Below are 27,107 nucleotides of genomic sequence, written 5' to 3' on the forward strand. Positions count from 1 at the left end.
TAGTGTTTTTCTCGGTTCCTGAAGAAGTGAAACAGTTTACAAGTCTTACGAGTTCCATTCATTAGACCATATTGGGAGATGGTAAAAGGCTGTGTAAATGAAGATGCTCGTTAATAGAAGGCAAAGCCCTACTCCCCCATCCAAAATAGAACATGCAGCTCTGATGCGAGACGTGAGGGAATTGAATCGGAAGAAGTTTCCTTTAACTCAGTAATGATCATATGGGGTCGAACACAACTCAGATTATAGTTTCACTCTCTCTTTTTAACATCGGTCATTTCTCTCCTTTCCTTTGAGCCTGTGGGGATTAGTTATGCTGCACGGCAAAAAGTGAGGGACAGACTTGAAAGTGAAGTGGGGTTCCAGAGTTGTGTTGGTTGTTTTTTTTTTTTGTTTGTTTTTTTCCCCCAGCACTGCTGTCCTGAATTGTGTAAGGCAAATGGAAATCCCTTTAAAAATTGCTCAAGTAAATATATCTATCTGTGAACAAGTCCTGTTTTGCATTATGTTTCAGATAATTGGTGAGGAAAGAGCAGTGGTGGCGTGCCTCTAAAAACTGTGTGCTTAATGGAATTAAACCACATTCTAGTCTTAGTGTTTAAGATGATGTAACTTGAATACTAATTTTATGTTTTGTTTCTTTTAAGCAAATGGTTATGAGCCTTCGAGTTTCTGAACTGCAAGTACTTCTGGGTTACGCGGGGAGGAACAAGCACGGACGAAAACACGAACTTCTCACAAAAGCACTGCATTTGTTAAAGGCTGGCTGCAGTCCTGCTGTACAAATGAAAATCAAAGAACTCTATAGGCGAAGGTTCCCTCAGAAAATCATGACACCTGCAGACTTATCTATCCCCAGCGTACACTCGAGCTCCATGTCAGCAACGTTGTCTCCGTCTACCATTCCACAGCTCGGTTACGACAGCCACCCTGCCACGTCACCATTGCTTCCCGTTTCGCTTCTGGGACCTAAACATGAACTGGAACTCCCCCATCTTACGTCTGCGCTCCACCCTGTCCATCCTGACATAAAACTTCAGAAATTACCTTTTTATGACTTGTTGGATGAGCTGATAAAACCTACCAGCCTAGGTAAGGTTGCAAATGTGGTAATAATATTTGAAGTCGTTTGGTTTTGGTTGGGTGGTTTGGTGTTTTGTTTTTTTTTTTTAAGTAGTAATGGATGAATTCAGCTGCTAATGCAGTAACTGGTTAAATATTGCATCACGCCAGTGTTTAGAGAATTGCTATTTTTGGTAACTTTTGGAACAGATTGTTCTACATGGAGAGACATCTTACGTAACACTCATTAGTTGCTTTAGCTGAGCCACTAAATATGGTTCAAAGATCCGTTATACTGAAGGGGTGGGTTTGACAAGAAACAAACTAAACCTTAGAAAAAGGAAAAAAAAAAACCCTGCTTTCAGTAGTTCTTATGAAACATAGAGATTAATTATTTTTAAAAAAACAAAACAACAAAACAAAAATACTCCTGAATCCATCAAGCCCACAAAATCTTGTCATCTGTGCTGGGAAAGAATGCCAGGCTAGGTATTTGCTGTGATCCATTGCAGCCTGAACGTCTGAGTCTAGGAAGACATGTGGCTCTTCAGCAGTTGTGGCTACTTTTCTTTAAACTGTCTTTTGTATTAAGGTTTAAATCACTTGTGTAGCTGCTGGGAATAACCTGATGCTTACAGAGCATTATATAACAATGTGTGATTTTTTTTTTTATTTTTTTTATTTTTTTTTCCTGGCTCTGACTCCACGTAGCACTTAACAGCAGGGTTAACTTTTAATACTCTGAAATACTGCTTAAATACAATAGTCCTGTTGATTTCTGGAGGGGCTGCTTGCATGTTGGAACCTTCTGCTGTCTTGAAACCCTGGAAAAGATTCACTGTGAGAATAGCTCGTAGGAGGAGGAGATTTGTGATAGTAGATATGGGAATATGGTGAGTGAGTGAAAAAAATGTCCTGTGCAAAGGAGGTCCCTCGTAGACGAAAATGAGCAGGTACTTTACGTTAACAGCTTGAACAGCTACAGGGATGCAGGAGGCCTGATGTGAGTATGGTGGTGGCCCTCTGCAGATTTCTGAAGTATGTTGCGCAGTTGTTTGCATATTTTTTGTTTTAATGGTTATAACTGAGACACTGAGGGGAAAACCAGATAGCTTTTGATAATCTCATCTTCTGGTTCAGGTCTTTTAAGAGGTATACTGTATCTATTTAGCTTTAATCTAAACCCTAATTGATTAATAACCATTCCAGGCAATGCTGGTGGTACAGGATAATTAGGTACTCAGTATGTGTCTCATCACTTTTATGTTTTAAGTACTTAAAAATAATGCTATAATTTCAGTAAGACATTCCAGTGCAGGAATTATGGTATGCGTTTATTCCTAGATGTGGTAAGAACACTTTGCTGTCAGCTCCGTGTCTGACAGAGCGGCCCCAAATGAAGAGATCATAATTCACGCTCTGTCATGTCTTATTGCTGGAGGAGTTTATATACAATAGGATATTTTCTCCCTTGTGTGGACTCGGAGTGTCAGGATAAGAAAATGGAAGTGGGTGAAATTCCAACCAAAATACCTTTTTTAAAGCAATTCCTGTCCTTTCAGTTAACTTAAGGGTATGCTTGGGGTTCTTGTTCTGCCTGTGAATCCTGTCTGCAGATGTCTGTCTGTTTGTCTAAAGCAATACTATTAAAAAGCTTTTTTCTTGTGCTTTTGGGGGAAGAGAGCGCTTCAGTGTCCGTGCATATGAGAAATGACTGGTTGTTTCCTTTTGTACTGGAATGTAATGTTGCTACAGATTGTAAAATTGTGAACTATAAATGTTATGAAGGTATTCTAGAGTAATAAATACATGTATGTTAATGAAAAAACCTATTGGATTAATAACCAGTGATAGGCAGCTTTATACACTTTCAGAACAACTTGGAGCAATTTTGCGGACAGCTTAGGTGTTTTAAATGCAAGCATGGAGCAGACTTGTATTAATTTTCTCCCTTTATACAGTTACCGATACTCTAACTAAAAAGTCTTAAATGATTTCTTGAATATTTGCCCTAGATGGTTTGGGCATCTTTCTCGCTGCTGCAAACAATGTGGGTTTCCTCAAATTTCTAGGTTCCCTGGCTTTGTTTTCAAATGGCAGATATGTATCACAAACACTCAGAACTTCTCCTTGGCATCTGGCCAGCATTTCAGCATCTCCCGCTTGCTTTTTCCCATCAGACTCCTCATGGAGTAGGGATAAGAAACTGTTGAATTTACTCTGTTTCTCTCCACCACAAGAACGAACTGATGACCTGACGTGGAGTTTTGAATAATTATCTTTCTGCTTAAAATGGAACCTACTGGAATAGGAAAAAATGGGGTGGGGGGGAGAATGAGTGCGATCTCCGCTGATTTGAGGATCTTTACATTCTTCTGAAATAAGTCATTACCTAAAGGTTGGGCAGAGCACGTCTTTGGATGCCATTGTCCTTGATCTTTCCCAAGTCAAGGTGGGATTGCTTGGAAAGTTTGCTGTCGTCATTTTCTATCCCATCAAGATGTGATTATTAATTTGAAAAACAATAATTTGACAAAGCCTCGGGGAAGGGAGTTGCACAGCAGGGCACTTGAACATGCGTTCTGTACCCAAATATTTTACGTAGGTGGGTAGCACACAAGCTAATGTGAATAACATAAGGAAATGAAATTTGCTAACTATTATTTTTAATGTCAAGAACAAAAGGAGGAAATGGATGTTACCTTCTTACACTTGCTTCCTCAAAATGTAGCTCCGATCTGTGATTAAAATCCACATGCTGGCTGGGCTGGATTCATGGCAAGGGGGAAATGCAGCGCTTTATCCATCCCTTCTCACCAACAACTGTTGCGGGTCGTTACTTGGGCATGGCTGGCTGAAGCATGCATGGCCAGCTAAGGGTAGAAAGCTGTTGGCAGACTTTTTTAAATTTTTTCTGGCTTCGAGCAGCCCGTACAACTTGCGGCAGTGAGTAGGATGCTTGCAGAAGAGCAGACTCGCCTAGCTAGTTGAACTCGTAAACTCAGCCGGTGCTACCTCAGCCTGCTCTTAATTGAAGAACTGAAAATAGCAGGTAGGCCCCGCTGACGGTGGGACTCTGCTCCTGCTGTTACTCTGCTCAGATAGCGGAGTCTCTCGCTTCCTTCCGAGCATTTCAAGTACACGACTCCTGCGTAGCTCTTTCACAGCCGCATGGCTAACACCGACAATTACGGTTACGCTGGCTGTGCTGTCGGGGGATGTCGGCATTTTCCTTACTCCCGAGAAGGCTGTCAGTGGGCTTGTTTATCTGAGACGAAGAGATACCTGTCCACGTTCAGTGGAGCTGTCGAATTTGATCCGTATTTTATTAGTCATCCTCACTGCAAAACTGAGAAAGCATCCGCATTGGATGTTTTTGTGCACAAGCCAACTAGGAATGCTCTATATTCTCAAAATGTGGATAAATCATGTACACTGAGCTCTTGCAGTGCTGGTGAGAAGTCCAAGCGCTCTGCCCCATGGTTAACCACGATTTGATGTGATTATACGACGGGGTTGGGTTTTTTTGGAGGAAAAGCTATCCAGTTAGGCCTTGGTGGAATGTATGCAAGTTGCCTTATTATTGGACTTCTCTGTTGGTTTTTGAATAGGAACTCCTTTAAAGAGGAGCATTTTGGTTGTTAAGTTTCTCAAGAGAAGCTGCAGCTTTCACTTAATTTTTCCCTGTTTTCCGTCCCCAGTGCACAGGCACTGCTAATTGGTTGTTTTTAAAGCATAGGGGCCATTTTCTAAAAGTAACTTCTAACGCACAGATAAGATCTCTTCTGTGCGGTGAAATGTGTTTACTGAGATGAGTAATGAGTACCAAAATTCTGCCAGATTATTATGGACGGGACATTAGATAGTTAAACAACATCTTAAAAATACCTCTTGTTACAGCCTATGTCATTCCTAATTGCTTTAGCTGTGTAGTTGTTCCAAAAAAACATTTTAACTAGGTTATGGGTCTTTGCGTACCTGTAAGGGGAAATTAACCTTTTCTTTTCAATTTAAAGGATTAAAGTGGCTGTGGGCTATGCTACTCGTTTAAAAGCTGTCTGAATGGCATATAGCTTTTAAAAGACACATACATATATTTGTAGGTATGTTTTAAAAAGATATATTTGTAGGTGTCTTTCTTTTAAAAGATACTACAATGTATTTGCTGCACTGCAGGTTTAAGGGATGTGGAACACAACATTGAAAGTCAGATCTGAGCTGTGGAAATCAGGATTTTTACCTGGAAGGAAGGGACAAACATCAGGCTTTTGGGGGAGTCAGAGGATCACCTACAGAAAGCACCGTACGCTGCCTGCCAGGCTGCAGCTAAGGGCTCCATCGGGTGAAAGGAGCTGCTGAGGGCTCTACTGAAGCTTGTCTTGATTTGCTTAGGTCTTACTTTAATTTCTTAATCTGTGGACACTTAATAGCAGGGTTTCTCCAATAAGCAGAATTTCACCCCTGGTGCCTGCCCTCAAGAATTATGTGCTCCCTAACCAGCGGTCCTGCTTCTGACTTGCGTTTCCCTTGAAATTTCCTTTTTGACTGTGATTGATCATGGTTACTTGGACATGCTGCCTTCTTGAAGACACGTCTTGCAACTGATCTGACTGAAATCTTCAGGGTGACTGTAGTTCAAGATACAGCTATTAAACAATTAAACAATTCAGTGCACTTGGAAATCTAGGTTGGAAACGATAAAAGTTTTGTTTGGCAAGTATTTCTCCCTTTCGTATATCAGCAAGCTGATCTGTTGCTCTGTGCAGTCAGTATCATGGTTTATATGAAAGTCACGCTTTTACTGTCTTCTGTGTTTGTTATTTTTTTAAATGTACTTTGTGGGAGGAAGTTCAACAAAACACTATATTCTCAACTCGGGCTTGAGCTTTCTGACTTCCGGCTCTACAGCTTTTAATTGCACAAGACTAAGCTGAAATATTAGTGCTCTCTTGTTCATGTGCTGTAGCTGAAGTAGAATTGCAGTCTTTTTTTGGCTTCAACTTGTATTTGCATGTGGTATGCTTCAAGTTTATGTATAGAGAATCTTTCCATAGTCTAGAGTCTGTTTCTTTTAAGTACGAAACCAACTGGGTAGCTCTTGTGCTACAAGAAAAGGAGTATAATTTATTACTGCTCAGTTTAGCTGATTGCTCAATCTCCTCATGCGTAGAACTGAGATCACCCAAATTCCAGGGCCTTACAGGATATGGATGTTTTCAGACACTGCTGCTCTGATGTGGATGGATCTAGGAAGCCACTTTGCTTCCCAAGATCAAATTAGGCCATCTTTTTGGCAGTTGATAATTTGATAAGGAGTTGGGCTCGATGATCCTTGTGGGTCCCTTCCAACTCAGGATATTCTATGATTCTAATTAAAGCTTTTAGTAGAAGGAATTATGGCAAATCACGTGGTTGACTCAAAGCATGTGAGTAATCCATTAATAATCAGTCAAGCAATCTAAGCTTGGAGTGGTGTCCCTCTTAAGTGTTGGGAGAGCTCGAGGCCCAGCAGCGGTGCTCGCATAGCATGAGAGAGGAAGCCGTGCTATTGCAATATGTATTTTTAAAAATTTCCTCTTGCAACCGAGACGCTGACATCTCTTAGTCGTCGTTGGAAATGCTGCTGGGACGTGGAAGTCTTCAGTAACGTGGAGTCTTACTTTTATCTCCCTTTGCGATGGCTTTTAGAAAAAGATGATACGGGTTGTGCTAATCCTGGTAGAGAGCTTACTGGGGACTCTGTTATCTCATCACAAACTTTAAACTTAATTTTTTGCCTTTCCTGTTGGCATTATAAAACTTGCTACTTTCTTGTTGAGAGTAAAAAGACGCTAGAAGCAGGATGCCCTGCGTAGGGACGTGGCAGTGCTAGCTTTTTAGTGCTGCTCGTTTGAAGTGTTTAACTGCTGTCGGTGCTCTTAGGAATAGAAGCTGAAATTTTCAAGCCTGAATGGCAGCATTTGAGTTCTGGGACATACGTTGACATGCCAAATAACTTGAGTATGGAGGATCCAGGGATGTTCATTTGCTCTGGCAAAACGATGGAACAGACACACAGTGGAGATCCGGGGGCCCAGGACGAGCAGCGGCGAGAGGAGAGCTGGAGTTAGGTGGGTGTTTACTCCACGAAGGGAGTTGGGAGGGCAGAGAGTTCTGGCACTGAAGGTTGGCATGAAATTGTCCCTTAATACTTACTGTAGACCTTCAGAAATCCTCATTGCTCAGAAATGCTTTAACACGGGACTGATTAAAAAAAAAAAAAAAATCAAACATAAATATCTGTCCAATTGCACAGAGTTTCCAGTTGTTCTATTCTGTTTATACAACGTATCGTAGAGAGTTATAAAATACGTGATATTTATGAATTAATTGTAGCTCTTGGAGTAATTCCAGGCTATTTTCATATATATATTTAGGCAGTATTTCAAATAAGCTCTTTCACCTCTCTTTACACCCTGCCTTTCCCACCCCCAGTGCAGCTCTGCTTATTGCTTTTGAGTCTTGTTTATAGCTTAAGTCGGACAGAATCTAAGAATGGTCCTAAGCGATAAATGCAGCAGACTGACCAGAACCTGAGTTTGGGTTTCCACCTGGTTTAAGCTGAAGACCGTGGCCCTGTCACTTCGCAGTAATGCAGGGTATTTGTGAGCGTGGCGCAGTTGTAACCTGTGGAAGTGGGTTAAGAGCCAGTCACCGCCGTCAAGGAAAGAATGATTTGTATGTTTACTAAAATGCTTCCCTTCAAATAGTTTTGAAGTGTTTTGAAATGTTAAGGTTACGCAACATCCATAGTGATAAGTGATTGAAATGAAGTGAAATGGCCGAGGTGCCCCAGTGACAAACCAGGACGGGGAGGCTGGGATTTCTCGCCGTGCTGGAGGTGAGCTCGGTGCGGCCGAGCTCCTGAAGCCCGTGGCTTGCGCGGGGCACGCTGCGCTGCTGGGCAGCCCCCACCCTGCTCTTGGATGTTTGCAGGCAGCCCTCAGGGCGTCAGGTCCAGCTTTGGCCTGGTCTGACGTGGCTCCAGCGATAGCAAGAGGCTTTCCCTGCCTTCCAGGGGAGAGGGTGGCTCTCGAGGAGGAGTCTAGCTGGGACGGACCTAATACTGCACGCTACGAATGCATTTAATGGGTAGCAGGAAATTAAAGGTACGGTGGGTGGTCATTTAAAAGGTACCGCTGGTTGGTTCCAGAAGATGGCAGGAGCTTGGTGCTAAGAGGTTGTGGTTAATAGAAAGGAAGTGTTTACATATAAACATCTACGTTACACAGGAACTTCATAAATTGTGGTGGTTTTAAAAGGGCTAATGATGCATCCTGAGATGCTGTAGATCCCCCACTAAAGCGTATCCTCTCATCGTTCCTCTCCCATGTAACTGCTTGCTTTCTGCTTTACACAGCTATTGCAATGTGCTGTACGCAGGCATTTGATCTGGCCCCCAAAAGCCGTTGTATAAGTGAACCCCATTCAGGATTGAGACGAGGTTTTGGACAAACTACGTTATGAAGAGCTATGTGTCTGTAGTATTGTGTTACGCATTTCCTGGCTTCTGCTGCAATTTAACAGAATTCAAAGCCTCTCTGAATTTTACCTTTTTAAAAGGTTTTCTGTGCCCTAATCTAAATGCAGTAATTTTGGTCTAGCGTGGAGGCAGTGTATTGAATTTTCAGCACTGATATTTGAAAGAGGATTGAACATAAATTGATACAATGCCTTCTGTTGTTTAAGAGAAAAAGCAAAATGCCTGTGCTGCAACAAAAAGCAAAATGCCTGTGCTGCAACAAAATGAGGCATCTTACCTATCTGGGGAAGATAAGCAAGAATTATTTATGCGTTGGGCTGACAGCTTTCTGCAGTGTTTAGGTTTTTCTGTCTAATATTTTGACAAATTTAACAGATCAGAATTATGTACTGTGTTAGGTTAGTGAATAACCAGTTAGACATCTCTTGTTTATCTTACAGCATTTAGCAAAAATTTGCTATAGTCCTGATCCTCTTACTTAAGGCAACTATTTTTGCCTTCGGAAATAAACATGCTATTATTGGAAATCATTGGTAATAGGCCAGTTCAATGATAGCTTTTCTTGTGGCCTGAACTTAGGTAATTACCGCAGCGTAAAGTGCAAGTTTAATTTTAGTCCAAGTATCCTTCTGTATTAGATGGTAATATATTCCCTTCGCTATTTAATAAGCTGCGCTTGGTGATGATAGATGGAAGAGATTAACTGTAGTATATTGGCAGTGCGATGGTCAGCTGCAGTCGCATTAGGAAGCATCGCCACCTCAACAGCGTGATAACCTAAGATTCATTAAAGATTTGAAGGTATCTCTTCTTGAATGGAAATTTAGAGACGGGCTTTTTCTCAAGACAGCAAGAGGTATTTTACTGCAGAAAGATTGTGTGGCTATTTTTAGCCGTGGGTACTGGTGAGGTGGAACGGAGTATTTTTAGAGCTGTAGAAAATGCAGCCACTCAAGCTGGGTTCCTTTTTTTTTTTTTTTCTTTCACTCTAGCGCTATAGGACTTTTCCAAAATAAAGAATAAAATCGGTGGGAAATGTTTTTTATGTATCATTATTATTACTTATATAACTAATATGTTCATTATCTATGTATACATGCACACATATATATACATTCACGCAGGATTTAAAGTGTTTTGGTCCTGTGAATGATACTGCCATGTATTAAAATAGTTTTTGCCCAAATTTTGAAACTCAATACTCGCGTGAAACGTTGAACAAAATATGCAACAAGCAAGGCGTTACTGTGTCACTCTCACTTAATCGGTACCAATCCCCTATGCTGTTTGGATCATTACTTGAATGAGGTAGGCATGAAATAATTCAGGACACTGTGGTGATAGTGAATTGGTAAAAAGAATAGCTTTGAAGAAGAAACTCTGCTCTGTAATGTTTTTGCAAGGTTTCAGGCGTTTTAGGGTGTTGTGCTAACGTTGGGGACCTGCAGAGAGAACGGACCTGAGCTTGTGCTGGTTCTTAATAAGTGCGTGTTGGTGTTGACAAGAAAATGTAGGTTTTGTTCGTTGCCTTCCCTGGATTTGAGCTGGATGAATGAAGAAGTAGTAAACACTCCCCTCCACCCACCCCCCTTCAGCACCCCCTCAAAAATGGTGAGATTCCGGTAAGATGAGAAGAGGATTTTTATCCGGCTTGTCTGAAACTGGTTTTGTTGACACCCGTTTCATTACATAAGTCTGCTTAAAAAGCTTTTTATTATACTTTCAAAACTTGCCCTTTCAAATCTCTGAATTATTCAGGAAAATTTTTAGCAGCAAGGTAAAGCAGTGCTTGTGATTCAGGGTATTTTTTTAAAAAATTACTGTGCCTTTGTTTTTTATATGTAAATTAATAGACAAATGTAAAAGTCCATCAGATGTTTGTGCATTGTACTTCCTTTCTGAGATTGCAAAGGAGACATGGCCTGTAAACCACTCCTGACTAATCCTCCAAGCTCTTTACCATTCAGAGAGTGTGAAAGAAAAGGTTATAAAATGTAATTGTTCATAGTTATGGGGACAAAAAAAGCCCCAACAAAGAACCCAACCCCCCAAAAAACATTCCTGGCAACTTTCTTAACAAGGTTCGTGTTAGCTCTGTTGTCCTGGCTAGATTCCAGCTTTATTAGATTATAAATTCTATTTTAATCCACTTGGTCTTCAGTTGGAGATCTATTTTTGCCTTTCTTTTGTTAAATAATAATAATTGTTTGCAGGGCATGGTTGCATATTTCTAGCCGACAAAATGATTTTCTTGGATAAAAACTATATATTTGCATATTTCTGGTTTCAATCATACTCCAGAACTTCAGAAGTAAATTATGTGCTTGACTTGCCAGGATCTGTTTGGTGTTCCTAAACACAGCAGATACACCAGATGAATTAATAGAAATCTGTTAGCTTTTCTACCCTCTTAAATTCCAGATTTCCAATGTCTCTTCCTTAGAAATCTGAAGCCCTTAGCAATAGGGGAGTTTGGGTAGTCAGAGATGAGCTTGGAAGCCTACTATTTAATAGTAAAGCTGCTAAATTAACGCTGTTTAATGTGTTTTGTTGAAATTTTCATGCATGGTTTGTAGGGTAAGTAGATCTAGAAATAATAGATACGGATATAAAAAGATTGCTTGAAAACATATGGGAGAAGATTAGAGAAAACCACAAAGAAAAAATGTGTTTCGCCTCCCTTCTAGAGGATGCTTTTGGGTTTGTATGCTGCAGATCCCCCATCCTCCTGGGCCAGCCCTGCACCAAGGTCCTCCTCCCCGCCTGCCTCTTCCGTGTCTCCCGTGTCCCGTCCCCCCCTCCCCGGGACAAACCCCCTCACAGTTTTGCTTTGCAAGAGCACGTTGGGCAGCAAAATAAACAAGCAGTTGGTTTACAAGTATGGTAAGCAGAGTCTTCAGGAACGGCAAACGCCATTCCGGCACGGGGAGCCGGGTTCCCTGCAGCACGGGCAGGCAGGAGGTTGTCCCGCTGTGTCGGTGTTAGAGTGGCAATTGCGGGATCTTTCTGGAAAGCTAGAAAATGGAAGTAATGCTTTTCACCACCACAGCCCTTGTAAAACACATCTTCCCTGTTGTTCCTGGCCTCTCTTACAAGTCGGTTTGCGTCTGGGTTAACGGATTGCGTTTGTTTTTTGCGAAGTTTGTTCTTGCAATTTCTTAATATTGTGCTGAATATAAAGAGTCAAGTTCTGCCTTTATAATGTGCTGGAATGTGCCTGTTCCTAACGCTTAGGCTTGCTTACGGTGGCACGCACGGAACTGGGCACTTGGTGTTTAAATTTGCTCTTTTTCCAGTTGGTGGTTGCACGTCCAAGGGGCAGAGCTGTACCCTGACACAAGTTCCAGAGTCTGTCTGCAGCTCTCTTCGTTTAGAGTAACGTAGCTTCTTGTCTGTCTTCCTCTACTGCCCAAGCTGTCAAGAGTTTTGAAATCTTTTGATTGGCTTTTGGATCATCTTTGCCTAATTAACGAGTTGTTTCTTCCTTCTTTGCAACTTGGCCATGCTCCCGTGGTAATCACAACGATTGCTTGTACACAAAAGCAATGTATTGAAAACACGGCATGTGTATATTAACGCTGCTTCACAGCTAAGAAAAGATCCAAGCAGCACGTGATGAAGTACATCTCCGATCGCTGGGGACCATTGATCTATCAGCTCATAGATTTTTGCTTACAGTTATTAAGCCGAGTGCGTATGAAGTTAATAGCCAGCATAGGAAGAAATGTTGGGGGCCTTTTTGTTCTTCGTCTAAACCAACAGTGTTAAAACCAGCCAACCAGCCTCCCCTCAACCCCAGAGCCTTCCTCCTTGCCTTTTTTATTTTGGCTGGATTCTCCTTAAGAGTAAATTCATTTACTGTAATGTACACACCGCAGTTATTTGTAGCGCTCAGATTTGAACAGTCACGGGTTTGAAGTGGCTATTTCCGTTGCAAAAATTTTTGATTCAGGCAGAGGCTATTTACTGTCTAAGACTATAGCTCGTGAAGAAAACTGGAATTCTGAAAGCTCCCATGTCGGCACTGAAGAATGCATTTTTTTTTCATTTTCTGCCATTTTCATAGAATAGACTCGCACAATTGTTTAGGTTGGGAAAGCCCTTTAAGATCCTGCAGCCCAACCGTTCCCCTAACCCTGCCATCCCACCGCTAAACCCTGGCCCTAATGTATAATGCTTTAATCTGGCCAGTGAGCATGATGAAACTGAGTATGGAAGTTAGAAACTCACTTTTCAAGATGACATGTCACTGTTTCACAAAAAGAAGACTTGCATTAATACCAACCAGTGACGAACAGAGGAAAAAGGATTGAATTTGGGGGCCGTTGCTGTTTTGCTAACAGTTATTTTGCTTCTCCCTTCTTTCGCTTGCAAAAATCCCTGTTACCTGCTTGATTCTTACATTTAAATTGGGGATGCTGCAAAACCAAAACAAGCAACAAGATGAGAGCTGAAAGGGATTGCTTGGGAAATTTGGGGTTAGCCTTTTTCTTTTGATAATTGCCATTTAACTTCTTTGGATAATTAAGTTTTAAATGAAGGTAGCCTTAGCTAAACATTCAGCAGCCTTGTTCTTCAATTAAAGGTATTGGAGTTCACAACAAATGAAAGACAAAAAAACCCAAACCAAAGACCTTCTAGAACGTCTCCGATAAAGCCAGAGCTGACAATTTCTAGGGTAAAGCAAATCATACGTGGGAAGGAAATAAAACCAACAGATGAAGACCACCTTTAAGCATGTACAAATACGAAGGAATAAGTTGAATTCATTCAGTTCTCTGGTCTGCAGTGCATTATTTCACTTTTCTAGTTCATCTTTTGTTGATTACAGAATATAATTCTGGCCTTTCAATTTATAACTAAAATAGGTATAGAATTGCATCGAAACCAAATATTATACCAGATTTTCATTGTTAATTGTATACATTGTGTTGCTATTTCCTGCAAATTCTTACATCATGATAACATGAGTGGCTGTCTCTTACGCCCTGCGTGTTTCTCATTTGAAGAAATGTAACTGAAAAAGTATTAAAGTAAAAATAGATGTTGGATACTGTAGGCGTGAGTGTCCAACTAAACAGTAACCCGAGGCTGCGTGCTGCACCTTAGCCCAGATGGTGCTTTTGGATGTTACAGTAGAACTCATTATTGGGGAAAAAAAGGAAATCTATGCATATAAAAATAGAAAAAGTTCTTTATATATCTTAATGCTTTTAAAAAGATTTACTATTGCTAATATTTTCATAACAGTTGCTGCTCGGTATATATCACCTATTCTTGCCGATCTAACTTTGGAGCAAGTGATAATGAACTGCATGTGGTTGTGCATATAATGTAATAAAATGAACGGGTCTTGTAGCATTGTCATACGAGGAAGATATAAATGTAATTTTGCGAGATTGCTGCTGTTAATATTTATACTAAGTCAAGGTCTATTCTATTGTTGGCTCCAACCTACCACATGCTGTTTTTAACAAAATATCTGAAGTATCGCCCCGAAGTACTCACTCATCTGTCACTCAGGGATGAGTCAGGAAGTGTATTATAGTAAAACAAAAAATGATAAATTTATCGAGTGTTTAATACACTGTATAGCTATTCATAACCTTATATAATTATTAAGAATAATGACATTGAATGGCATGCTTCCTACAACTTTCACTTCCGTACATGTGTTGATGAACGTGTTGAACAGTTCTCTGGGGAGATGTTTTCTTTTTTGGTCTTTTAAGCTGTTTTGGCACATTTTGTTGTGTATACGGTTCTGTACTGCAGTGGTGCCTGTAGCCCTGGTGAAGGGGTGTGTTTTAGGTATAAGCACTGTTTTGGAGATGGTTAAGATGACTTTGATTTTCAGCAGGTGCATTAATTCTGAAGTACTGTTTGTTTTGTTACGGAGCACTATGGCACAGAGTTGAAGGACTTCAGAACCAGATTTCATACTTGCACGTAGCATGAGTCGTTTGCGTATTATATATTTGGTGCATTTAACTCCATACAATATCTTACTGAAACGTGAGCAGTTGCATGCGTTGTACTTCTCAGTCACTGCGTATACGTTTACAGGCTAATGCGTGATCTTGTGCATTAAAGGACATAAAAAAGTGATGGATGAGAGTTCCTGAGCATTTTTTTTTTATTTAATATCAAAGAACATTTAGTGTTAAGTTACCATGACCGACAGAAAGTCCTAAGCTGATTTGTCTCAGCTTTGCTGTTGTCTGTATCACTTTTTTTAATGTATTCTTTATATGCATATAAAGTTTCTTTATTGTATTGTAATTTACAGGAGGGTTTAAATGGCTACTTTCTTGTTGGCTCTAAAAGTGTTTACAGAAACAGACGTGTGTCATACTATTGGGTTTGCTATAAAAATGTGTGTGTATATGTGTAGAGACTTCAACAAAAGGAGATCGTTCTGTTAATTATTCTGTATTTGCTGTTTTTAAAGTGATGATCTCTTGTTTTCTTCTAGCATCAGATAATAGTCAGCGATTTCGAGAAACCTGCTTTGCATTTGCACTGACGCCACAACAAGTGCAGCAAATCAGCAGTTCAATGTGAGTGAGTTTGATCAGTAATACAATATTTAAATGAAAATAAATTAAAAAAAACTAGCGTTCCATAGCTTTAATTTTGAAATGTGTTCTCGAACACAGGTGTGTGTGTGTGTAGTGCTTCTGAGAACACTCTTCTGGGGAATTCTTTTCTCCTTTGTATGTAAGCTGATGGAGAGGAAAAGGGTGAGGAAGAGAGAATTAAGTATCACCGCTGTCCGGGGAGTATTGGGCAGGTTTCTCTTTTACTACGTGCTCTACGAATACATCACTCTCCTTCCTGCAGCCCTTTCTCGCCATCAGTCAGATCCTTTGTCAAGTTCCATGTTTGTTCACTATAAAGATGGACTTCATAGTGACCCATAAGAATTTTCTTTATAGTATAGGGAAAAAAAAAGGAAATAGTAGAGGTCAGATGAGAATCTAATTGATTTATTTACCTTGAAAAATAAAAAGCATACCTTTTTGTGTGTCTCATTGAGAGTGGTGGTTTGGCTGACCAGAAGGAAGGTGTGGTATACGCTATATTTACCAGAAAGTGTGATTTACATATGCTGAACTTACAGCAAATGTTGAGAAAATATTGGTGAACCTGTTGTATAAACAGTATGTTTTAACCTGTGTTCTCTTGTTTCTAGGGATATTTCTGGGACCAAATGTGACTTCACGGTACAGGTCCAGCTAAGGTATGTATTTGTATTGCCTGTTCTCGATGCTGCTGTGTGTTAAAATATATCAGATGTATGCTCCCCAGCAGGTCGGGCTTTTGTTCACGGGGAAGAGTTGTTTCCTTGAGAGAAGCTTGCTGTCGGCTGCTTTGAAAAGGGCAGACTTACCTCCTTGTCCTTGTTACGTGCAGCTTTCCTGAAGTTGCTGGTGGCCTGCTACCTGGCGTGTCAGAATACTGCATGTATTTAGCTATGGCCAGCTGATTTTCTTTGGTTTGTTATTTTAGATTGTATGTATGCTCCTTTCTTTAACTCCACATCTGTCAGATCCCAGGTACCTGGGCCTTCAAAATCTACATGCAGGGAGGGTTATTCTTCCTAGCAGAGATGTCAAACACAGTATTTGCTGGGCATGGCAACCCAAGGTCTACTTTTCTTTAGGCAATGGGAGGCAAGACTTTGGGAATCACCAGATGGGGTCTTAACCTGTTTGCATTGTAGAGGTTTTGACAAATGTAAGTCAATTAAATCCTATGTATCCCTGTAATTCTGCAGAGGGCTGTGAGCAGAGCTAACTTCAGAGCTTGCTCCTGCCAAAAAGGACTGTCTTGCCTTTCATCCCCCTGGTCATGTCTGCATGGTGAGCTGTTAGCTCGCCAGACAGTGATTGCTTTTAGATCTTGCTTGTTAGGCTGCTTGCTGCTTATCAGCAAGTCCGGTTGGCTTGGTGTCGGGCCAGACGGACAAAGGGGCGAGGAGAGCATGGGGGGAAAATGGGGACAGAAGGTAGCTCCCCCTTTCTGAGAGCAGTGGCCTGTTAGGCTCAGCTGCGTTGAACAGCTCTACCCTGACCTGATGGTACATTTGTGTAGATGGGGTAGGTCCCCTGGAAGAAATCCGGTGGAGTTGAGAGGCTCTTCTTGGTCCTTTGAATGCCTATTGTCCGCTATCTTGGCCTACACACATTTTGTAAGACAAGGAAGGGTGTGTCTTTCTTTGGTTCCAGCAGCAAACAAGCCTGTCTGAACTTAAGTAAGTAAATAAAACTGTCTGCACTTAAGAGGTTTGACATAGGCATGAGGCTAGCATTTGATGCTGTGGCTAAACAGCTGGCTGGTTTATTGAAGTTGGAGGAGGAACAGTTGAAGAGATTGTGTATTTTGTGGGTCTTGTATCAAGAGGTCGGGCTAGAGAAATGGTAGGAAAGAAATGCGCGTGATCTATCTTTTGTAACAGGAACCTGCATGTCTGAATGAGTCAGAGTCAGTCTGAGGAATTCAAGAAATCTGAGGAGGAACCTACAGCCATCTTGATCCAAACCTGTAATTTTGGGGGGCTTTCCTGCTTAAGGATCTGTACAGCTAATTTGAGGACTCTTTTTTTCAGCAAGATTTGTTATGCTTTCATAACTTAGTGGAAAAAAAGTTCCTTCTAGGAAGAGGTTATCTTAAAATCACTTTAGAAGTGAAAGATGATGGAAGCTCTTTGCTTTCAGGTTTTGTTTATCAGAAACCAGTTGTCCACAAGAAGATCACTTCCCACCCAATCTGTGTGTGAAAGTAAATGGGAAACCATGCAGCCTTCCAGTAAGTAAGATGTTATTTTGATATACCTAATTGGATAGCGTTATTAGGAGCTGTCTGTCAGAAGTTAGCCTGAGAATTTATCCTAACCTCTGTTTCCACGTTTTGGAGCATTTGAGTGAAGATGGATAGATGAATGGAAAAGATAGTTAAGTAAATCGTTCCTCGGGAGACCAGACAGTAGATCCAGAAGATCAATTTTCAAAAAAAGGTGACACTAAATTTCTATGTTTGACAAACATCCAGTGAGTCTGGCTGAAGTTGGACTCTGTTTTGGAGGTCGTCTGTGCAGGGAATAGACCATCACTGACCAACAGGACTAAAGAGAAAAACACCAACTTGCAGTGCCGGGGCAGCGCTCAGGATTAGGCTGGGCAACGTTAGCCAGGCAGGGTGAATAGCAGTACTGAGAAAGGAGAGGTGGCAAAGGTGCCTTTTAATAGTCTGGTGGGCAGGGTTAGGATTTGGAAAGTGCAATCCTCTGTCTAAGGAGAAAGTGCTTGTAAAAGCCCTGATAACCTGGTTCAGGTGAGACACAGCTTTTACTGGGGCAGGGTTGTGGTGGGAGGGGAAGAAGGCAAAAGCAATATTTATTTTTTTTGTTTGCTGAGGGAAGAAATACTTTGATTTCTAGGGCTATCTTCCACCAACCAAAAACGGTGTTGAACCAAAGCGACCTAGCCGACCAATCAACATTACCTCACTCGTCAGATTATCTACGACGGTACCAAACACAATTGTTGTTTCATGGACTGCAGAAATTGGAAGAGTAAGTAACTTTGGTACATAATGCTGTCTAAAGCTTATTAGTTTCTGCTTTGGCATCTGTTTGAAAGATAAGCAAGTTTAATTGTGCAGAAAATACTTCATGGTTTAGCAGTAGACTGTTCCTTCTTTTGATTGTATTACTTTAAGCTGGGCAGATACGACATGCTCCCTTAGATCAGCACCCCTCAAATTTTTTGGTGCGACCTCTCCCTCTTCACCCCCCAGCCACCTATCTTTGTGACCCATTGAGGGCCCAGACAATAAGATCAAGACATCTTCTACTACTTTTTGTGTGTGTGTTTGTCTTAACTTCAGACTTCAAGCTCTTCCTGATTTTGGGGACTTGACAAACCTTACCGTGGCTTCAACTTGTAACTAGCATGAGACATCAGCACAGAGTGATCTTCTCTAACTGTGTAAATGTGGACACAAGGCATAGCAACTCAGCAGGGCCCAGGAGATTTAATTTGCCCTTTTTACATTGCTGTTCTCACAACTGCTATCCTTACACTTAATATTTAAAAAGCCACGGGTTTATGATTTTTTTTTTTGTCTGTGGGGAGAATATTACAATTGGAATTATAAAATTGCTGATGTTCCACTGGACTAATTAAATCTGGAACATGCTGCAAAAAGTTACTTCAGTAAATTGGTCCGTGAATTAGTGCACTGCTTTCACCGAGGCCAGAAAAACCTGCTAGATGTGCATTAGAGAGTCAACATGTACTTGAAAACTGATGGCTTTGCCATTGCAACCGTCCTGGTTTTAGAAGTCCCGAGAATTAGCCTGAGATGAAACCTTGTCCAAAAACTTGTCAGTGCGCAAAGCCCAGGATTCCTGAACCAGCGTGGAAAAATGCTTACAGCCCAATCATGCACAATAGCCGGTTATAAAACATCACAATGGTATTTCGTGATGGATTTCTTGTGGAGCGTAAACCAGTCTCCGTTGAGATTTAGAATAAATGATGGCTGAATGATTTTTTTTTTTTTTTTTTTTTTTTTTTTTTTTAAAAACCTCCTTTTATCTAATGAGAACTTCAGGTATCAGAAAGCAGCAGTTAAAAATGAGCCTGTTTTGGTTTACATTGCAGAAGTGCCTGCAACTGCAAGTTGATGAATCCTGCTTATTGCTCTGAATACCGTGCTGCACTCTTGCTTAAGAATACCAGTGAGGATTTAGGGAACTCAGGAGAAATGTCCCAAGTCTGCGCGGACTCAAAGCTAGGCTCTTGTGAACTAGCTCGTTTCTCAGGCTTCATAGGTGTTTCAGTTATAAAAACCATATTGGCTAACTTGCAGCTTACGACAGAAAACTGAAGAGAGTGGCTAATTCTTGGTGTGTTTCATGAGAATTAGGTGCCAGTCAGAACTGCCCCGCTCATGAGATGTAATGCTTCCTAATTTGAGACCTTGACAGTTAAATGTGAGGAATTCTCTTATATTTGAATGTGCCTGTATAGTACAAAATTTGAATTCCCCTCCTCCCCTTCCCTTAAGAGTCAGATGCATGTCTCAACTGGTGTACTCTACCTTTCCCGGAGTCATAATTGTGATTTTTACACAATCTGTTTCAAGAGCCTTCTGTACAAGATGCCTTGGGCAAGTTCCTAGCTTTGTAGATTCAAGCTGTCGGTAAATAATTTCACAATGTTAATTACCATTTTTCTAACTTCTATACTAATTGAGGCATTAAACAAACAAGTTAAAGCAGTAGTGGTTTTTAACGATGTGAGAAGCATTCATTGTAAGAATAAAATATTTAAAATGTGGTGTTTCTGATGCCATTTCAATTTGTGCAATTTTATGGTAAGATATATTACTGAAATCCCATCTTTGGATTCTGGTGGCATCCTAAATAATGGTAGCTGTCACAACTGTATGGATTTTTGTTTTGTTTTGTTTGTGGAAACGTACATGGCAGTTGCTGGGGGAAGACTTTAATTTTTCAGTATAAAGTGTATGAGTGCAGCTACAGGTTTAGTGAATACTGTTTATATCAAAAAGCAATTGATGTACCTTAATGTGAGAACACAAATTTTGTCCTTTCCATTCTGGGGGTGAGGGGGAGCGAGGGGTGTTGCTGATGAATGCATAGTACGATACCAAGTTTTTAGAAAGACAGATATTACCTGCTGTTGTTAGTAGCTTGCAAGAAAAATGAGAGCTTCAGAAATCTCCGGCTGTGGTTTGAAATCCCTCAGCGATGCCAGGAGGAGCCGCTCCTCCTGCCACTCCTGCTCCGTCCCTCTAGGGAAGGCTTACCCCGGGAGCTGGCAGAGTTGATGCATCTGACCTGCTGGTATGCCAAATTCTTCTCTGTGGTGGCAGAAATGAACATCCCGGGCTTTTTGCTGACACCAATAAGGAATGTTTGCATGGTCTGTTCTGTTGAGACCAACAGGGAGAAGTGACCTAAACCTCTTCCAGAGGGGAAGGACGGAGAAGTGGGAGCGGCGACTTCTTCCCCGCTCCGACTAGATTCACTAGCGTACGTCTTGGCCCCATCTACCTCTTGAACTCTCTAACTGCCTTACTTCTGTGAAGCTTTGGCAGTGGAGTAGCGTTAGCATTTCACGGACAGTAAGTACAGGCCGATAAGAAAAAGAAAGTTGAACAGTGCTCCCAGGCTGAGTAGGAAATGGTGCAGATGGTGCAGCTTTTTCTATATCGCTTTTGCAGAGGCATCGCTGGTTATTTTCCTGTTTTGAAAATGAAATAAGCTTTTACTAAAAAAAAAAAAAAAAAAAAAAAAAAAAAAAGTTTTGATTATATTTGACCTGACAGAATTTCCTTGAATGTATTGACACAACTGCCAGTGCCTGACATTATTGATGTAAAATTACCCTTCTTAAATGGGCTGCAGACTGCCTGTCCCGAGTTAGATGCAAACTTCCGGAGGTGTCCTAGATGCTGTTTTAATAGCTCGGTTTGCAGCGGACTCTGATCTCAGTGAAGCGTGAAGTCACTTTTGTTGCATCTCTCAAACTCCAGCCCTGTGAACTTTCTGAAGCGCGATGGGTTTTCCCTAGTCTGAAAACGTTGCCATACAAAGTCTTGTAACTGCTTTAGAAATGCAGTGCCCTGTAATCACAGAACAAATTGCATAAGCAGTGTACAAAATACAAGCTATCTTTTGACTGAAGCAGTTTTTACTTTGATCTTTTGTTCTGTTTTCTAGAACTATTCCATGGCAGTCTATCTCGTAAAGCAGCTGTCCTCTACGGTGTTACTGCAGAGGTTGCGAGCAAAAGGAATCCGGAACCCTGATCATTCTAGAGCACTAAGTACGTCTGATGTCCTACTTGTTTAAAAAGGAAAAATAGCTTTTGTAAAAGGAGATTTGAAACAGGACTGTACTAACTGAGGTTTGGACTTCCTACAATTCTCTGGGTTTTGAGAATCTGATAGTGGTGTTCTTTATATTCAGTTCCAATTCAAAGACTCAGAGGCCTTTGTTTGTACTAGGAGCCAGTCCAGGAACCCTGTTGACACTGCAAAGGGAAAAATGCAAGAGAATCTCTTTCGGTTCAGCCATACTGGCTTTGTTCCTTCAGAACAGGACAACTGTATTTATACAGTTAACTGGTAATTCAGTACCTCAGGCAAGCTGAACTAAATGCCTGATACTGAACCTTGATGCTGATATGCTGGAGGAAAGTCTCTGTCAAGACAGTTTTTGTTCCTTTGGCACGGTGTTGTGGAGTGAGCTCCTGGAGAGAGAGTGTCTAGCACAATGCTCCTCCCCACCCCTTTCCAAATTTAAATGTGAGGTTTGCTGCTTTTTTGTTTTCTCTGACAAGTACATGTTGGTATCAGTTTGTATAACAAAAATGCAAGCAAAAACTGCTGCATGCCATTTTTATTTTTTTTAGGGAGAGGGTGAAAATACCAACACCTGACAGCTGTTGGTCATACTCCTTAATGCTCAGCTAATGTGTGTTGTACGCAGCACCTTCTCCCAAGGGAAGAAATTAGTCCACCAGTAAATGCTACAAAGCCAGCGGGTATCTAGTGCGGGCGTTAGCTCGCGCTGGTGCAGTGTGATGATTTGAATCCACAAAAATCTGGAGGGTTTCCAGGTGGCTGCTGCTCTTTGTATGTAAGGTGAGAAGGAGGGTGTAGGTCCAGTTCACAGAGCAGGAAGAACATGGAACAGAGTTGTTCATTTAACCGACGACTGCTTATAAAACAGTCCTTGTAAGTAAAAGTAGAGGATGGGTAGAGATGAAAGACTGCTAATATTTCACTGCAGTTATTTAAACCCCAGATTTTGTCAGGGTACTTCTGATTTCCTATTTCTTAATTTGCTTTTCAATTTTAAATCACAGGATGGCTTGATGAGTATTTCAGAGGTTTACAGTTGTCCGTGTGAGTTAGGAACACATTTGGTTGGGTTTTTTTAATGCGCTTGAAGTTACCAATCAAGTCAGTGTGGCTCATCCTGTCAGTAGATTTTAAATAACTTTCAAGTACAAAGCTGCATGTATATGAAAAGAGACATCTCTGTATAAATACATTTTCTAGGGATCTTGGTTGAAGATGAGCTTTTCCTGCTTTTCGCTTGCTGAAATCATGCCGTTTATGATCTTTCTAGAGAGTAAAGGCTGCTTACGTTACACCTCTATTGTGTGGGTCTGAAACAATAGTCCCTGCTGCTTGCTTCCAGTAGATCTGGCGAACTGGAGGTTTAGCACACACTTTCAGACTTGTTTAATTTCTCTATCATCCAATTTGTGTTTTAAATCAACTGTAAAATAAACCTTTTCTTCTTTCAAATAACAGTTAAAGAGAAACTGACGGCCGATCCAGACAGTGAAATAGCAACAACAAGCTTAAGAGTTTCTCTTCTTTGTCCAGTAAGTTGTTGGCTTTTTTTTTTTTTAATTCCCTCAAAACAGATTCTGATCAAAATGTGGCTGTTCTGGGACCTGCATTTGGTAGAGCTTAGCTTGTGTTTACCCGCGTGTTAACTTTGTGGGGATAGGATCCAATGCTGAAGTTACCTGTCACCGTGCTTAAGCATGTGATATACCCCTGAGAAAATGAGTGTTCCATTAATGTGAAAACACTATTCAAAATTAGATGTGAGCATACGTTTAAATCTGTCACCAGGTCACCTGAATGTGCAGTTTGGGTCCTTGATTGTGGTAAAACCACTCTCAGTGGTAAGGTAGGTGAATTTGACTATTCAAAATAGCTCTTCAGCCAGTGTCTGCAGTCGAAGAATTGAGCATCTCTTAACTGATTATACGCATGTGTACACTTTGAGTATTTAATATTCTTAGATTAAAAATGAAGCAGTGTCCTAGGGGTTGTTCAAACCAAATTCATTCCAAATTTGAGGTGGGACAATACAGTTCCAATGAATGTGGAAGTGGCAGAGTTGTACTTGACCTACTAATTGGTTTTTAACCAAGCAGCTGCGGAGATAAGCGGTAGTTTATACCTGGGTCTGTGTTACGGTTGGTGAACTGCACAATGTTAATATTACGTACGCCTTTTGTAATCTGTGGGATTTAGTGCTCTTGTTTCAAGTACCACGCACCTTCAGAATACTTGCTCTCTGTATTGATTGACCCCGTATCCTTATTGTAGTCTAACTTTTTAACCTCTTTTCAAGATAAAGGATACATCTGTTTCCTGGTTTGGCTCAATCTGCTCAAGCTTGACACAAAATTTTCAGTTTTGAAATCTAAAGAAGAAAACTGACTTTAATCTTGCAAAACCAAAGAAGCTTATTTCTCAAGTTATTAAATACGTTCTTAAACTCTACCACCCTAAAGATAAACTTTTAGATACATAAGCTTTGCCTCGTAAAAAGCACAGTTGACATTGTGGTAACGTTTTATGTATGTATTGGGTTATTGTAAATCTTTAAATGTGGTATTTTCATGATCTTCAATCTTAAGACTTTCTCCATATCAACATTGATGCTAACTAAATAAGAATATATTTATAATGAAGATAAAACTCATCTGTACGAAAGATACAGGGATTGCATTTACAAAAGAAAATCCTGATCTGTAACCTTAGAACCTCATAACCTATAATCTTATAAACCTAGGAACTTGCATGTCACATCGAAACTGCTGCAGATCTGGAACGCTGAAGTATTTCAGGTCTGCACCTGGCAGCTTGTTTTGCTGAGTTGTTACAGCTGAATTTTTGTTGTGCTCTTAGTACGTTGTTATTCTAGAAAGCACAGTGATAGTGCTGTTGGTTTCTTTGCCGTTCTTTAGGCACAGCATTCTTGCCACTCAAAATTAGTTTCCAATACAGACAAAAATAGTAACCCCGTAGTAGGAATTAAATGGCTGTAAGAGTTTAGAAGTGCCTGGGTGTTAATTCATTATCTTAAATTAATTTTCATGTGTCTTCTGGAATTACAGATTTTTACTTCAGTCTGTTTGATTTGCCAGAAGTGCCGCTTCAGGCAGTTACGTTGCTTTATAGATCATTCCATGGGAGTTTTCTACTGTTTGTCCTGATTGCCTCCATTACTGATAAAAGTTCTTCTGCAGTGCTTTTAGATGCCTTTTTTTTTTTTTTTTTTTTTTTTTTTTTTTTTTTTTTGCAAGGCAGGTTAAGCAAATGCATTAAGAGCCACAAAAGCTTTTGGGAGTCCCTTTGCATTTACGTGATTAAAAGAACCTATTTTGCTTTCTCAGAGTTCTGCCTGGCGTAAAACCAAAACAGCAATCAGACGTTAGGGTGTAGCTCTTCAGAAGTCCTACCTTTGTCAGTATTTCCTCTTTAAAATTTACTACTTTCCTGACAAACGTACAAAATAGTCTGTACCAGATTCTTTTGAGCATATTTGTCTCTGTGTTGTTTAATAATGTCTGCAAAACATGCACCCTTGATTCCCCCCCCCCCAGTATGTTCCTCATTCAGTGCTGATTTCACTGTAGCTCTTGGAATGATCCATCATTGCAAAGGCTCGTTGGGTCAGAGCCTGCACCTTTCAACCTGTCCTATGAATAGAAAGGTTATTAGTGTGATTCAGACTCTCTTCGGGTCTGAATGTCATTTTATTATAGCCTCCATATTTTTATTTGCTAATTTGTAAGCGTTTGGCTCAGGGAGAATTTTTTTGTGAATATTTTGTGCTTACTTTCTAATGCTTGAATGGGCAGTGTATGCTTTGAAAACACATATTGAAAATGCTGATTTGGTTTCCAACAGCAGCACCAAAAATTAAAGAATGATGCATCTTGTGCTCTGTTAGTGCTGTTCTCCCATCTCAAATTTTATGGGTGTGATTCTCCTGTGTGTATACTTCAATAAAATAAATGGAATTGCATTTCTGGATGAGGGTGGCAGGTTTAGACTTTATAACCTTTATTTTGCCCTCACAGAAGTGCAGAGCGAGGCAGCTTCCTCTGAATTTGTTTTGGATTGCTGCTGAGCTTTTTTTAGCACAGAGGCCTGCTCTCCCTCCGAGACCGTGGAGTACGGAGAAAAAGCTGTCCTTAACTATTGGCTGAATCTATCCAAGCTACAGCAGGCAAATGGGCTGGACTGACTCTGTATTTCAGGAAGACACTTGAACTCGTGTTCTTTTTTTTTTTTTTTTCTCCCCTTGAAATAAAAATAAATAAATCCATGGGCTCTGCAGCCGGACCACGTATTTAACTGAACAAAAATTCCAAATGCAGCATTTTAACTGTAGGTTTTGCAGCTTTGTTTACAAATCCTTAACTCCTGTTTTGGGTGCATTTTTTAGCATTAAAAGATAGCAATGGTTTGTGTAAAAGAAATGAATGCAGTGTTTCTCTGGCAGGCAGGAATCAAAACAGTAACAGTGTTGAGAAACAGTTTTTCAAAAGTTGGGATGCATCCTCGTCTTTTATGACCTTTTTGTTTTGTCAGTTCTGCCACAGCTTGGCCAGTATAGCAGAGCTGATCCAGGAGGTTCAATGCCAAAAATGGGAAAGGAGACATCAACTTGTTAACACTGAGTACGCCGATTCTATCTGCATGCGTATGGCTTTGGTTAAATCCAACCGCCGCTTAGAAATGAGAGCTACAGGTTTTTATACCAAAAGCTTGTGAAAATGTTTCTGGTTTAAATCTGCTTTTTTACTCAGAGACAGGTATTTATGTCCTTCCTGCAGCATGTGTCTCCCCCCTTCCTTACTTTTATTTTGCATCACAGAGAAGCAGCCAGGTTTTACCTCCAGTACTCTTACTCGTGATCCTCGCTAAGCTAGGAGACTGTTATTGTGCCCAAAAGACAAATGAGCCAGTGACCTACCATCTGGGAGATAAGAATTCATAACAGACATGGATCAGGGGGCCTTGCTTTGTTGGGGGTTGATTATGTGATAGAAATAATGTGCTTGGTCATGGATTTTGGGGGGGGCGGGGGGGATGCCAAACACATGGCACATAGAGCACCTCCTGCTGTCTGAGCTCTCCACCACCATTGCTGCAGGCTCCCCAGGGACCTCTCTGCTCCCCTCCCATCTGGTGGTGAGTTTTGTGCCGGTGACCAAGAGCCAGAGGGAAGAAAAATTAGGAAGAGCTGCAATCTAGCTGAATTTGCTGGGGATGGGGTGGAGGGATTTCTGCTTATGGGGATGCAAAAAAAAAAGAAAGGGGGGGGAGGGGGGGGCAAAAAAGCATCATGGAGGAAGTAGTGGACTGTGAGTAGAGCCTTTGTTCTTGATATTGTTTTTAGTTTTCTGATACTCTGAGATTGAGTGCCATCCTGTGGCACCCGTCTTGTATTGCTCAGAATCAGTATGCATGACCACAGTGCTTGCTTAAGCCGTACTAAAAACAGTTCCTCCTACTATCCGCTGCTAGAACTGGGTGAAGGCGTTCAAATGAAGTCATTGTGTATATTTTAGTCAAATATGTACAACTTCAAAATACTCAGTATAAATACTTCTTAATAGGTAATTGTTTTGTTGTTTTTTAATGTGGGGAAAAGTCTTGC

At 40.8% G+C, this 27,107-nt stretch overlaps 1 protein-coding gene across 1 annotated transcript in view; it reads left to right on the top strand.

Moving 5' to 3' along the window:
• The first annotated feature begins 647 nt into the window (after positions 1 to 647).
• Positions 648 to 27,107, top strand: part of PIAS1 (protein inhibitor of activated STAT 1) — a 36,273-nt gene continuing 9,813 nt past the window's right edge. The window contains exons 1-7 of the mRNA XM_009641159.2: positions 648 to 1,092; positions 15,060 to 15,144; positions 15,780 to 15,827; positions 17,305 to 17,395; positions 18,027 to 18,161; positions 21,342 to 21,447; positions 22,946 to 23,019. Of these exons, the coding sequence (XP_009639454.1) occupies positions 651 to 1,092; positions 15,060 to 15,144; positions 15,780 to 15,827; positions 17,305 to 17,395; positions 18,027 to 18,161; positions 21,342 to 21,447; positions 22,946 to 23,019 (981 nt within the window). The 5' untranslated portion in view covers positions 648 to 650. The remainder of the gene's footprint in view (positions 1,093 to 15,059; positions 15,145 to 15,779; positions 15,828 to 17,304; positions 17,396 to 18,026; positions 18,162 to 21,341; positions 21,448 to 22,945; positions 23,020 to 27,107) is intronic.

The sequence above is a fragment of the Egretta garzetta genome, unplaced genomic scaffold, assembly GCF_000687185.1.
Source record: "Egretta garzetta isolate BGI_Z169 unplaced genomic scaffold, ASM68718v1 scaffold276, whole genome shotgun sequence".
Lineage (NCBI taxonomy): Eukaryota > Metazoa > Chordata > Aves > Pelecaniformes > Ardeidae > Egretta > Egretta garzetta.